The sequence below is a fragment of the Myotis yumanensis genome, unplaced genomic scaffold (genome assembly GCF_028538775.1).
Source record: "Myotis yumanensis isolate MYYU_CA2020_CCGP unplaced genomic scaffold, mMyoYum1.0.hap1 SCAF_4, whole genome shotgun sequence".
NCBI classification, from domain to species: Eukaryota; Metazoa; Chordata; class Mammalia; order Chiroptera; family Vespertilionidae; genus Myotis; species Myotis yumanensis.
The window spans coordinates 38,509,558-38,522,169 of record NW_027223755.1 but is presented as its reverse complement, the minus strand read 5'-3'; the positions used below and the strand labels follow the sequence as shown (position 1 = coordinate 38,522,169).

Below are 12,612 nucleotides of genomic sequence, written 5' to 3'. Positions count from 1 at the left end.
ATTCTTCGGAGCTAGCATTCCTGGGTGTGTGATGCATTGGGTGGATGTGAAATCCTGTATGCATGGGCTAGGGCCACGCTCCCGGCTTTGTGGCCACAGCAGCCATCCAGACGGACATGCTGGCCTGCACCTCTCATCTCCCCACTTCCAGAAGTCAATTCTTCCTCTTACCTTATATAGCAGGAATAGTAAAGGCGTGTGGGTTGCTGGGGATGGTCTCCGTGTCTGTTCCAATTTCAGGAGCTCCACACGCAAAGAGATCCAGCAAATCACTGCTGGCTTGTGGCCAAGCTACCAGCAGCTCAGCCAACCACCCCTGAGGGTGCTTCCTCCTCACCAGGCCTCATTCTTCATGATTTCCCAACTGTTGTAACTGCTTTGTCGAGTAGCTGCCAAATGTGCCCATAACGCTCCATGGGCCTCCAGGGAGCACCCCGACCACTAGGCTCTGTGGGACCACCCTGGGCATCATCTTGGTTTTCCCGATTTCACACCAGCCTGAGCATTGCACCACCACCGCCACCGCCTCACCTCTGCAACTCCTACGACTTCTTGGCCCTTGTGCTTTCCAGGTATGTGACCTGCCTCAGCTGTGCTGAGCTTGAAGACACCACCTAGGAAAGTTGGTGCTTATCTGCTTTCCACTTAGCACAGAGGCCTTCAAAGACCATCCAGGTGGCCAGACGAGGCCTCTGCCCAGCCTATGTATGTCCTCCAACCCAACAGCCTCATCAGGCTGTAACTCAAAAGAGGACTCTGGGCCTGGATTAGTCCTGCAGAATTAGAAAATGTCTAGGGAAGAGCTTTGTGGAGGAGCCCTCAGGGCGCTGTAAACTAGCACGCATGTGAGCAGATGAGAATTTCCAGGCCCACAGGAAGGACGACCTTCTCCTTGCCCAGGGGCCTCCCGGGGCCTTTGAAGAGGCCAGGGGTAAGATCCTATCAGCTCAGCTCGAAGGGGCCACACTGGGTATCAAAATGAAATAGTGGTCAGCTTGGGGATTCCAGGGCCAGGAGGAAGGAAGTTATCAGTCCCAATTCCAGGAGGCACTCTCCGCGAGGGGAGTCGCTTCACCTGAGGGCTGTGCCTAACAAGGTAACATAGGACAAGTCCCCAGCCTCAGCTGGCTCAGAACAAAACAGCTCAGGAAAAGCCTTCATTGCTTTGTTTTGATTGTTTTGCTTTTTACATTATAAATAGAGACTCAACCTCTGAGGTCACTGCATAACTAATGCTGCAAAGAAAATGTATCTGAGTGAGTTTCAAGAAACAGACAAGGTTCCCAGGAAGGAAGACTTTCTTTTTTAAATATATTTCCTTCTTGTCCTCCATGCACCTGGGACGGTGCTGCCCCTAGGAGTGCAAGGAGAAGCCATATTTTGGAACCTACCCAAATCTAGACAGTCCTGGTCTTCATGCTCATTCAGTTGAACCACCAGGCTTTTCACGCCCTGGAAGAGATAAAGTCAGGTGTGTGTTTTTAATGCCATATTAATGCTTCCTTATTTTTGTAAACTAGAAAAACAACCTCAGAGAACACCAGTAAAGACATGTTACATGTGCACCACACATAAACAGAAAACTAGTCTTGTCCTTAACTGATAGTGTTTAAGAGCTAAAAATACGAGACGGACCTGTCCCAAGCTGAAACCTGCCTGCGAGCTCTCCACAGTTTCTTTTGCTCCAAGGCTCTCTCCCAGGTTCACTCTAGCAAGCGCCTTCCCGGCACACAGCTAGTTATCAGTCCTGGAGTACAAGTTTGTTTTGGAAAATGTATTATGTCATCTTGCATATACTACTAGAAAGATAGCTAGGTATGGTCATAAACACTAGAGATGGAAAATCCGATAAAGAAAACTGAATTTCAAGTTATTCTGAATGTGGCGTGGGGCACATCCTTGAGTGTGTGTGTGTGTGTGGTGTGTATGTGGTGTGTGTGTGTGTGTGTGTGTGTGTGTGTTGGTTTTTTTCTTGGGGGGTTGTAAAAAAATTACTACCACCAGATCTTCACTTCCACTTTAACTTTGGGGAGCAGCACAGAGGGAAAAAAGGGGGCCAGGGAGTCATTACCTTTCCATCCTCCTGTTCAGGTGAAGATCTACTGGACACCAAATTCTTAACCTCTGCAAAAGGAATAATTCTCATCAGGATCTGCTGATGAAAGCTTTCGGTTTTCTTTTTAAATAAAAAAAGAAAGGAAGGAAGAAACTAGATGAAGAATAAAAATGAACTGTCCAGAAACTGTCTGCATAAAACCAGGTATTTAGATTAAGCTTCTTAAAAATCAACTGTCCGCAGAGCAGCGTATCTCATAACCTTACTGGCCACACTCTGAGATTATTTGTGTGGACCAAGATGTAAACAAGCCCAGGAGCTCTCACAGGAAATCCTGAAGGGGGAAAAAAATGGTCATTAAGTAAATAAAGGCCCTTGATACAGGAGGAAGGCTGCTCACTAACGGAAGGCTCTTCAAAATAGCACAGATTCTAAGGCCATGACTTGTACCCACCTGAGGAAATCCCGCACATCTATTTCCTCAAATACCAGAGATTTCATGTTTCAAATGAGCACCCTTCATTCTAGATGCAGTCTGGCCTTTCCTGGGGCACCGGGGGAAGTCGAGAACACCAGCAAAGCCCTTAGGCTCAGCCTCGGACGGTGGCAGGCTCAGCACTGACACGCCGCAGGCATGCCGGTGCCCCTCTCTGAATAAAGGCTTTCCTGGAAATATCGATGGTCAGGATGTTCTGGGATGTTCAGGAAGGTTCACTTAGGGGGTATTTTTCTCTGTGCCTTGACTGATTGGTTCTCTTCTCAAACACTCAGTTGCCGGTAAACAAGGGCCACTGTTGTTCAATAACCACCAACAGCCGGTTTGGGTCCAAAGAAAATAAAAGGACAGATGGCTAAGAATCTTTGCTCTGAATTTGCATTAATATCCAACATTGTGGGCCCCAAGGCCCTACTCTGGGCCCTTCAGATCCCCTGCCCCCATGGCCCTGCTTGGAGCTCATTCTGGGGAAACCCCACTGCTTTTCCCAGCAGGTCCATTAAGCAGGCTCTGCCACACTTATTCATTTAAATCACCGCAGGCCTCAGACCTCCAAGTGGGCTTTTTCAAGCTCTTCTCACTGCCTGGCAACATGTTGGGAGTTTTCTTCCGTGTGTCTGCTTAGAAAAGTATAAGGGATTCATTTACACCTTGAGGCAAGGATGAAGCAGAGCAGTCAACTTTCTCACTGGCATGAGGGGTTTTTAACAATCTACATCACAAAAACTTTGAATTTGCTTTTCATCAAACAAGTAATAAGATATTAACACTCCAAAACAGTGTACTGTTCTTGAATTCATAGTGCACATCAGCTCTACAAGGAGAAATGAAAAAGCAAGAGCCTCAATTGTGTGTGGTCATGTCAACTGACCTCAACAGGGAATAAGGACAAAGCAGCAGCAGACACACAGCCCAGGCAGCTTCAGTTCCCCGGCATCCTGCCTACCTTTACATGCACACTCCACACAGGCCTCTAGGTGGCAGCAGAGTAACATCGGCAAGGCAGCATGGACAGCAATGTGTGTGTCAACTAGGCCAACTTCACACTTCAAAAGCCTGCTGTGTAAGGGCCTATGTCCAAAGCTTTTCATCCCACTCCACAGATGCAGAAAGCTGATGTGAAGCACTCACTATGTTGTTTACCACATTGTAGTAACATAGTAGGGTTTGTTTGTTTGTTTGTTTGTTTTGAAACATGTATACACAAACCCTAAAACTTAGGTAAGTGGGAAAGTTATCAGCAATGCATTAAAAATGAAGGGAAGGGTAACCAGAACCAACGTTTCAACAGACACGTCTGCACAGATATCGAGAGTCACACATGTGTTTATTTTGTCCTTGATAGAATATTCCTTTAAAGCCATGTCAGACCATATGCTCTTAAATTAGGATGATTCTGCATTCCTAAAGAATTCTACACCAACACTGATGATTCAGAAGAACAGTGCACATTTTATTTAAGATGGCTAATGAAGAAGGCTATGTCATCTGGTAGTCCAGCATGCAACAATAAAGAATGTGTTCACCCTGGTAGTATGTTCTCACCCCAGCTCCCCACCCCTCTCAAAAAGCTAGGTTTTGTTCATGGCAGCTTACATTTTTTCCTTATAGTCTAATGTAATTTTGTTTAACTTTTTAAAAACTATATTAAAATAGACAAGTCTTCATAAAATTTGTATTCCATCATTTAAAAGATAATTTGCAAAGTTATAAAACCTTTACACTAAAATCATTGAGATATTTGTGACAGCCCTAACCGGTTTGGCTCAGTGGATAGAGCGTCAGCCTGCGGACTCAAGGGTCTCAGGTTCGAGTCTGGTCAAGGGCATGTACCTTGGTTGCGGGCACATCCCCAGTAGGGAGTGTGCAGGAGGCAGCTGATCGATGTTTCTCTCTCATCGATGTTTCTAACTCTCTATCCCTCTCCCTTCCTCTCTGTAAAAAAAAATCAATGAAATATATTTTTTTTAAAAAGGTATTTGTGACAACGTAAATTTGGGATAATAATGTATCATTAATTAATTTAGGTCTATACAGAACTGCATCTTAGAGCTTTCAAAGAATTTGGCACTCATTCTACTGGGGTTTAATTAAATTGCTCTAGGAGAGTTTCTGCTAAATTACTCAGATCCTTTTACACTCACCCACTGTACCACCAACTGCACTGTGCAATCAAACCACTCATTGCTATAGCAACCTTCAGCAGATAATGATATCAGTAACTCCAAGCTATTCTGTTTTAAAGACCTATTAATCTTGCTTTCCGGGCCCACCCAGAAGTAAGAATTACCCCCTCTACTAGTAAATCAGACTTACCAACTTCATAAACATACCTTTTTATTGCCAAGCTGCAATGGAACAAGAAATAATTTCTAATAATCATGTTTACCAGTGACACTGCAGCAGCAAACAGGGTTTTCAAAACAGGGTTAAGTAGCTGTAAGATTTATATCAGTGTCTTAAGAAACAGATTAGCCTAATAGATTTGAACTCTGTGCACAAGCCTGTCTCCTTTTGAAAAATGGGGCCAACCAGGCTAGACTTAAGCAATGAAAAAGCTTACATTGAAAATTTAGAATGCACAGTATTCTCCTTTAACTACCATTTGCAGTGCCATCTGACTCCTCCCCCAGGAGGAGGCAAGAAGAATCATGATCAGAGCCAGCCAGACAACTACTGCTGTTTCATCCCTACCCTCGGGTTCAACTGTCCACGGTCAAGTGCACAACTGGGTTAGGTTTGCAGGGCAGCATCAAAGCACAACTGGAAACAAGGGCCTTGCTCTCAGCTTGCTCCACTTGCCCCACAAATGCCCACAGGAACCCTTAGGGTGGTTCATAGTCTCTCACTGAATCTGTTTCTCCCAACAGACCATGAGTCCCAGAAAGGCTGGGTCCAAATCGTATCCCCAGGGCCAAGCTGATTGCAGGACACACTACAGATACTGAATAAGTGCTTCTCTCCTCCACCTGGATCTGGTGGCCCAAAGCAGCCAATGAGATGTGTTGGGTCGTTAGGAAACCTGGGGGTGAGCCAGGGAAAAGAAGGCTGCTTATTTTTTGAGTTATTCCTTCAAACACTTCCAATACTAGCACTATTTTGATACAACTCCAAACTGGATCAGACCGATGAATGCTTTTCCCCTTGCCTCCTCCCACCCCTGCACCTCTGTCAGACCCAGTCTACCGTTTCCTCTTCAGTTATGCACTTGTGTTTCACTGATAACGACTTCACGCCCACGTGTCACTTTAATGTTTTAGCCTAAATGCATTCCTATTCACAACTGCCAGAGATTCAAAATGGTGAAAGGGACAAATGTGAGAAACTATCCACCACTATTATTTCAGAGGCTACTACATCACCTTGACCTTCTGTTTCAGTATCCCAATTATGTGGGGGTTTTAGCCCCTTAAAGTGGGACTACTGATAAGAATAAGCATGGACTGGGAAAAAACACTGAGGCATGTACCTATAGAAATATCTCTGTGAGCCCTGTCAGTCCTCAACCCTCAACATTCCATTTAGTTCAACAAGCAAACCAGGCCCCCACTGACTGCAGCATCTGCAGCCGGGGAGAGCGTGTCCTGGTGAGAGAAGAAATTCTTGCCCCTCAGCAACTCAAAAACATGTTCCTTTACAATATCATTTTTATATTTGCACTCTGCATTCTTTCAGAAAGAATTTAAGCCATCTTTTTTGAAATACAGTTTTTAAAAATAATTTGTGACACTTTTGAGCCAAAAAAAAACTTGAACTTTGAAAGGGACTACGAAAAAGCAATCAATAAAATCACTGTTAATGTTTTAGTGTATACTCCTCTCCAGACATACGTATATTTTGTCACAACTTTATTGAGATATAATTCAATACCATGTTATCCACCCACGTAAAGGCTATAATTCAGTGATATTTAATATATTCAAAGTTGTGCAATCATCACCACAATCAATTCTGGAACATTTTCATCACCCCAACTTGAAACCCGGTACCTATTATCACTCACTACCCATTTATCCTCAACCTCCCCACTCTCACCCAATCCTGGGCAACCAGTAGTCTATGTTCCATCCTGAGGGGTTTGCCTATTCTGGATATTTTATATAAATGGAATCACACAATATGCAGCCTTTTGTAACTGGCCTCTCTCACATAGCATCATGTTTTCAAGGTCCATTCATGTTGTGATGTATCAGTACTTTATTCCTTTTTCTTAAGTTTATCTTTATTATTGAAAGAATTACAGATGTCCCCCTTTTTTCCCCATTGACCTCTCTACCCCGCACCTACCTCTCCCAGGCCTTCACCATGTCTGTGTCCATGGGCCATGCATATATGCATATATGTTTCCCAGTTAGTCTCTCCCCACCCACCACCCACTCCTTGCCTTCCCTTTGAAATTCATCAGTCTGTTCCAAGCTTCTAAGTCTCTGAATCTATTTTGTTCATCAGTTTATTTTGTTCATTACAATCTACATATGAGTGAGATCATATGACACTTGTCTTTCTTTCATTCCTTTCTATCACTGAATACTATTCTGTTTTATGGATACACCACTGAGTCCACCCTAGCCACGTGGTCTAGCTCAAACTCATAATGACTGAGAGTTGACCAGTTGTCAGAGACGGGTCAAGGTGCTCCATCTTTATTTTCTTATTTAAGTCTTGCTATAAAGGAAGTATTAACTGACACTCCCACGCCACCATTTTCCACAAAAGAAACCACAGCGAAGTCATTTGCATAAGCTCTGAAGGCAGTCTGTGGCAGAGCTTGGGGTGTTAGCAGTCTGCCTGCTGCTGGTGTGTGTCATCAAGATGTGTCTGTGCCTGTGAATCCCAAATCTCCCATCCTAAGAGCTTTGTGAGACAAGCCAGTCCTGTGGAAGACATCTCATTCAAGGCAATGGTTTTAATTCTGCACTTTCCATCACACAAATGCTGGCAAGAACCCTAGAATAGCAGTCCAAAGGCTAAATAGGAATAAGCTAGTCAGAGAAAGATAAATATCACATGATATCACTCATTTATGGAATATAATGAACAACATAAACTGATGAACAAAAACAGATCCAGAGACAGAGAAGCATCAATCAGACCATCAAACCTCAGAGGGAAGGTAGGGGAGGGTGGGGGTAAGGGGGAGAGATCAACCAAAGGTCTTGTATGCATGCATATAAGCCTAACCAATGGACACAGACACCAGGGGGGGTGAGGGCATGAGTGGGGGGTTGGGGGGTAATGGGGGGATAAGGACACATATGTAATACTTAATCAATAAAGAAATTTAAAAAAAAAACAAAGGCTAAATAGGTCAATGTTCTGTTCTAGAAGGGTGGTGGGTATTCTACAGTGCAGTGAGTCTGACTGCCTGGGCAAGCTGTGTGACCTCGGACAAGTTATGTGACCTCTCTGTGCCACACCTCCTCATGTATAAAACGGGGGAAACTGGTTCCTGCCCCCAGAAATATCCCTCTCTATAGCCACTGGAATGTGTGTTCCATGTTCAGCTCACAGCTAAAGCCCCAGCACATAGAACAGTGCCTGACATGCAACAGATGCCTGAGTGAAATTAAATGGCAGTCAACTCTGTGAGACCAGGGTTTTTCCTCTTTGGCTTTTTGGTTACTGTTACCTCACCAGTGCTTAGAATGTGCCTGGCACAATGTGGGCACTCGGTAAATGTCTATTGACTGGACAAGTCAACGAGCCCACAGGACTCCCACCTGTCTGCTAGGCTGAGCCTTACGTTTGGATCCATGGCCTCTCCCTCCTTCCACAGCAGGTCACGAGGAGGAAATCCCCCCGAGCCTGCCTGCAGCTGCTGCCTCAGCCCTGAAGGAAAGGACCTCACCTTCTCTCCTTTGTGCCTGGAACTCATGTTCCAACCTTAAACCCCTGGTGGTGGTGGTGGTGGTGGTTGTGGTTGTTAATGAGAATGTGGAAGATAATGAATGGAGAGAAGCCAACAAAGTAAGAAACTAGTGACACAAAGGCTAAGACAGCAAATCACACAAGGAGTTTTAAAAACTACAAAAGAATAAAAAAGAAAATGGATTTACAGAATGGTCAATGGTATTGCAATGGTTCTCTTTGTCTTATGGTCCCATAGACTCTAGGCACGATAGCTTCCCAAACAGCACAAACAGTGTGTGGCGAGGCATGGGTGATCTGCAAACTCAGCATGACCGTGAGTAGCCAGTCCCATGCCCCAGTCCCAGTGTGAGCATCACTATACAAATGGATGGAGAGAACCCAAGAGACAGTGAAAAAGGAGGAAATAAGGTCTAGAAAGGACAGGATCAGTAAAGATGAGGAAGCAACACTCCTAAACTACCCTCCCCAGACCACTTCCATGAGATGCTGAGAACTGTGAAAAGAGATTCTTTCATGACCAATTTAGAGAACTGTTAGGTTAAACAGGATTATACTGGCTTCTTGACTGCAAGACTTACTAGAACCTACAAAACATTAAATGTATTCTCAATCTCCAACACAGGATTCATATACAGAATTTTTTACTTATCTGGTCAAAGAATCCTTATTTTTCAGAACATCTTCCAAGATTGGTGTTCTGAATAATGCTCTTTGGAAATCCTAGTGTAGGGTAGTAAGGCACAAAATAAGGACCAAAAAAAAAATGCAAGGGACAAAACAGAGTCCGTTGGGAGGTTAATAAATACTAATAAATTTAGTACTAATATTAATTAATAATTAGCTTATTCATCCCAGCATATTAAAAATGAGATGACCTTTGGGCCATTTAATTCATTTGGAATAACTTCCCATCATTCTGGAAGTACAGTTACAATCATGAAATTATGGAACATAATTGGTTCAGAGACAATAATAAAACCATGTATCACACTAACAGGAACAGCACAGTAAATTTCTAGGCTAGAGTTATTATAGTCTTTTAATTAATGGCAGCTACAAGCTTAGAGCATCCCCTTCTATCCACTGCTGCAGGAGGAACAGAAAAACATGAGCTATTAAGAATATTTTAGTAGATGTCAAAGGGAAAGTTTGCTTTTGGAGTTTAAAGGTGGTAAAAAGCAAGCTCTTATGTTCAGAATGTTTTGTTCTTCCAATTGAGTCACTTCTAGGGTTATGAATGGACAAAAAACTAATTGAATATTTTCACTTGAGTTGAATACTGCCCTCTGCTGGGATGTGCATACAGTTTCTAATGTCCAACAATCATATACAGATTAAAGCATTGTCTGGAGCAGTGGTTCTCAACCTTCCTAATGCTGCGACCCTTTAATACAGTTCCTCATGTTGTGGTGACCCCCAATTTAATTGTTACAAATTGAACATAATTAAAGCATAGTGATTAATCACAAAAACAATATGTAATTATATATGTGTTTTCTGATGGTCTTAGGCGACCCCTGTGAAAGGGTCATTCGACCCCCAAAGAGGTCGAGACCCACAGGTTGAGAACCACTGGTCTAGAGGCTCTATAAAATACACACATTGTTTGAAGTTAGAGGACTTGAGTTTCTGTCCAAATTATTTTTCTTATCATTTGAGTGACTACAGTCCAACTAACAGCCAGGTATGTATTAACTTGTCCGTCCCCTAGGCCAGTGGTCGGCAAACTCATTAGTCAACAGAGCCAAATATCAACAGTACAACGATTGAAATTTCTTTTGAGAGCCAAATTTTTTAAACTTAAACTATATAGGTAGGTACATTGTTATTAACTTAATTAGGGTACTCCTAAGCTGGCCTTTGCTAAAAACGTCCTCAATCTGATTGAGGTATGTTCGCTGAGGTCGACCCCTTCCAACTCTCCCATCCACACTCGTCTTGTATACTTGTTTTGTCCATCTCCTCTCGTTCATCCTCTCTATATGGCCACCCCCCACTTCTTCTAACGCCACTTCTTCAAAATAGACTCGCCCAGGCCGAAAACCAACTTCTGCGCATGGGTCACGAAGTTTCAATCGCATTGTACGTGCATGCCCGCATGTGGTATTTTGTGGAAGAGCCATACTCAAGGGGTCAAAGAGCCGCATGTGGCTCGTGAGCCACGGTTTGCTGACCACTGCCCTAGGCCCATCGAACTCAACCTAAAACTGAGTACATTTTTGTCATGATCCTGCTTCCTGTAAGGCCCATCCACCCAGGGACACACCAGGAATTGCCTTTTTCCCTCACTATGACACCCATGTGACATACTACACCTTCAGGACAGAACCCACCTGTCCCCACCTCTTCACACTCATTACACTGCTGTGATGCTGACCTTCTTCTGCATTACTTTCAGCAGCTCCCTGGCCTCTCCGATCTATTCTCTACACTCTCACAGTGACCTTTCTAAAATAATCATCTAACCTCAGTTCCTTCAAACAGCTTTCCTGTCAGGGTAGATTTCCAGTTCCTTGCCTATACAAGTCCTGCTGACCTGCCTCTATCCCAAGCCTGTGTTCCTGGCATCTCTCTCTCTCTCTCTCTCTCTCTCTCTCTCTCTCACACACACACACACACACACACACACACACCATACCCCAGGACTGCAAAATGACCTGCAACCCCCCGCCCCCCCAACTCCCCAATGCATCATGCATAAACTGGTTCAGGACTCTGTATTGCATATATTTCCCCATCTAGATTCCATCCCCTCTATTACAGGCGTCCTCAAACTACGGCCCGTGGGCCACATGCGGCCCGCCGAAAACATTTATCCGGCCCGCCGGGTGTTTTTGCCGCCACTGCCTGTCCCGGGCCCGCAGTGCACATGTGTGGAATGTCTGAGGGACAGTGAACTGGCCCCCTGTTTAAAAAGTTTGAGGACCTCTGCTCTATTAGATCACAGCTCCAGGGTCACCTCCTCCAGGAAGCCTTCCATCACACTCCACAGAGTTCTCATCGTGCTAGAGCCACATTACTCCCGTAGCACTTATCATAATATGCTGGGACAGCTTGTTTTCCTGCCCCAATCTCAAATTGTTCACCCTGTAAGGGCAAGAACTTAGAATTTAAGTACATATTTAGACCTTATTTTTGTTCTCAATTCGTTCAATGGTGTAATACAGGGGAATAAAAAGACAAAAGACATTAATTCAAAATTGGAAGTTGACTTTAAAAAAAAAAAGGAAAAACAAGGGTGAGGACTTAATAACGGTAATGCAAAAACGCATCTAGCAGTACCCTACACATTTGCAACTGGCTGGCCAGAAACTTAGCTCCAACTTTTTATCAGCCAACTAGAAGCAAGAAACCTGATCCGTTCCAGTTAGAGCAGTAAAGCCAGCCAAATGCTCAGAAGAAGCCAGCATTCCTGACATGAGACCAGAAGAGGCTTCCCCTACAGGTCTTCCAAAGAAAGTGTGAAGTTACCCACCGCCGCCTAGCAGGCCGGGCAAGCGGCAGCTCCCTCAACGGGGCCAGCACATCACCCACAGGAGAGAACAGTGAGGGCACTTCCGCGGGGCCCTCACGGGTGCCGCTGGGTAGGGAGCTCAGCTGGTGAGCTTAACCCCAGGAGTGTGTGCAATGTGGGTGGGCCACACAGGCGTCTGACAACATGCCACACACTTTCCTTCTCCAAGATAAAGTTTTACCGAACATGGGATCAAAGAGTTTAAGATTATACTACCTGACAAATACCTGGAATGCACCTAATCTGTGTTGCTTATTACAAGAAGAATCAAAGGCATAAACCAGCAGTCAACAACTGGTGGCTTAGGGACAAGGATCTCGTCCTATTTTCTCTCCCTAACCCCAGCATCTAGTATGCTGGCTCTCAGCCCTCTCAGACTGAGGCATCAATAGGATTCCAGTTACGATGTGGAAAAGAGGAGTGACAATGTGTTGCCCCTTTACATGAACAGATAGTTTGTAATGCCCCGTCCACTATCCTGGATTTACAAGATAATGTACCCAAATAATAACCCTATCCTCACATATAATTTCAAAAAAATAAAAACAATACTCTAACATATAAAGCAAAAGGAAACTGATAAAAGATAATATGTATTTCAATCTACAAAACCTTTGCCCTAACTATCCTAGAAGACATAGTGATGTAGTCAGATTCTTGGAACTACTGTTTTAG

The 12,612-nt window shown here is 44.1% G+C and overlaps 1 protein-coding gene across 1 annotated transcript in view; it reads right to left on the bottom strand.

Annotated features, from left to right (window-relative positions):
• Nucleotides 1-12,612, bottom strand: part of ARHGEF28 (Rho guanine nucleotide exchange factor 28) — a 263,410-nt gene that overhangs the window by 137,863 nt on the left and 112,935 nt on the right. The window contains exons 8-9 of the mRNA XM_070412179.1: nucleotides 2,072-2,124; nucleotides 1,392-1,452 (exon numbers count right to left, since the gene is read on the bottom strand). Coding sequence (XP_070268280.1) covers nucleotides 1,392-1,452; nucleotides 2,072-2,124 — 114 coding nt within the window. The remainder of the gene's footprint in view (nucleotides 1-1,391; nucleotides 1,453-2,071; nucleotides 2,125-12,612) is intronic.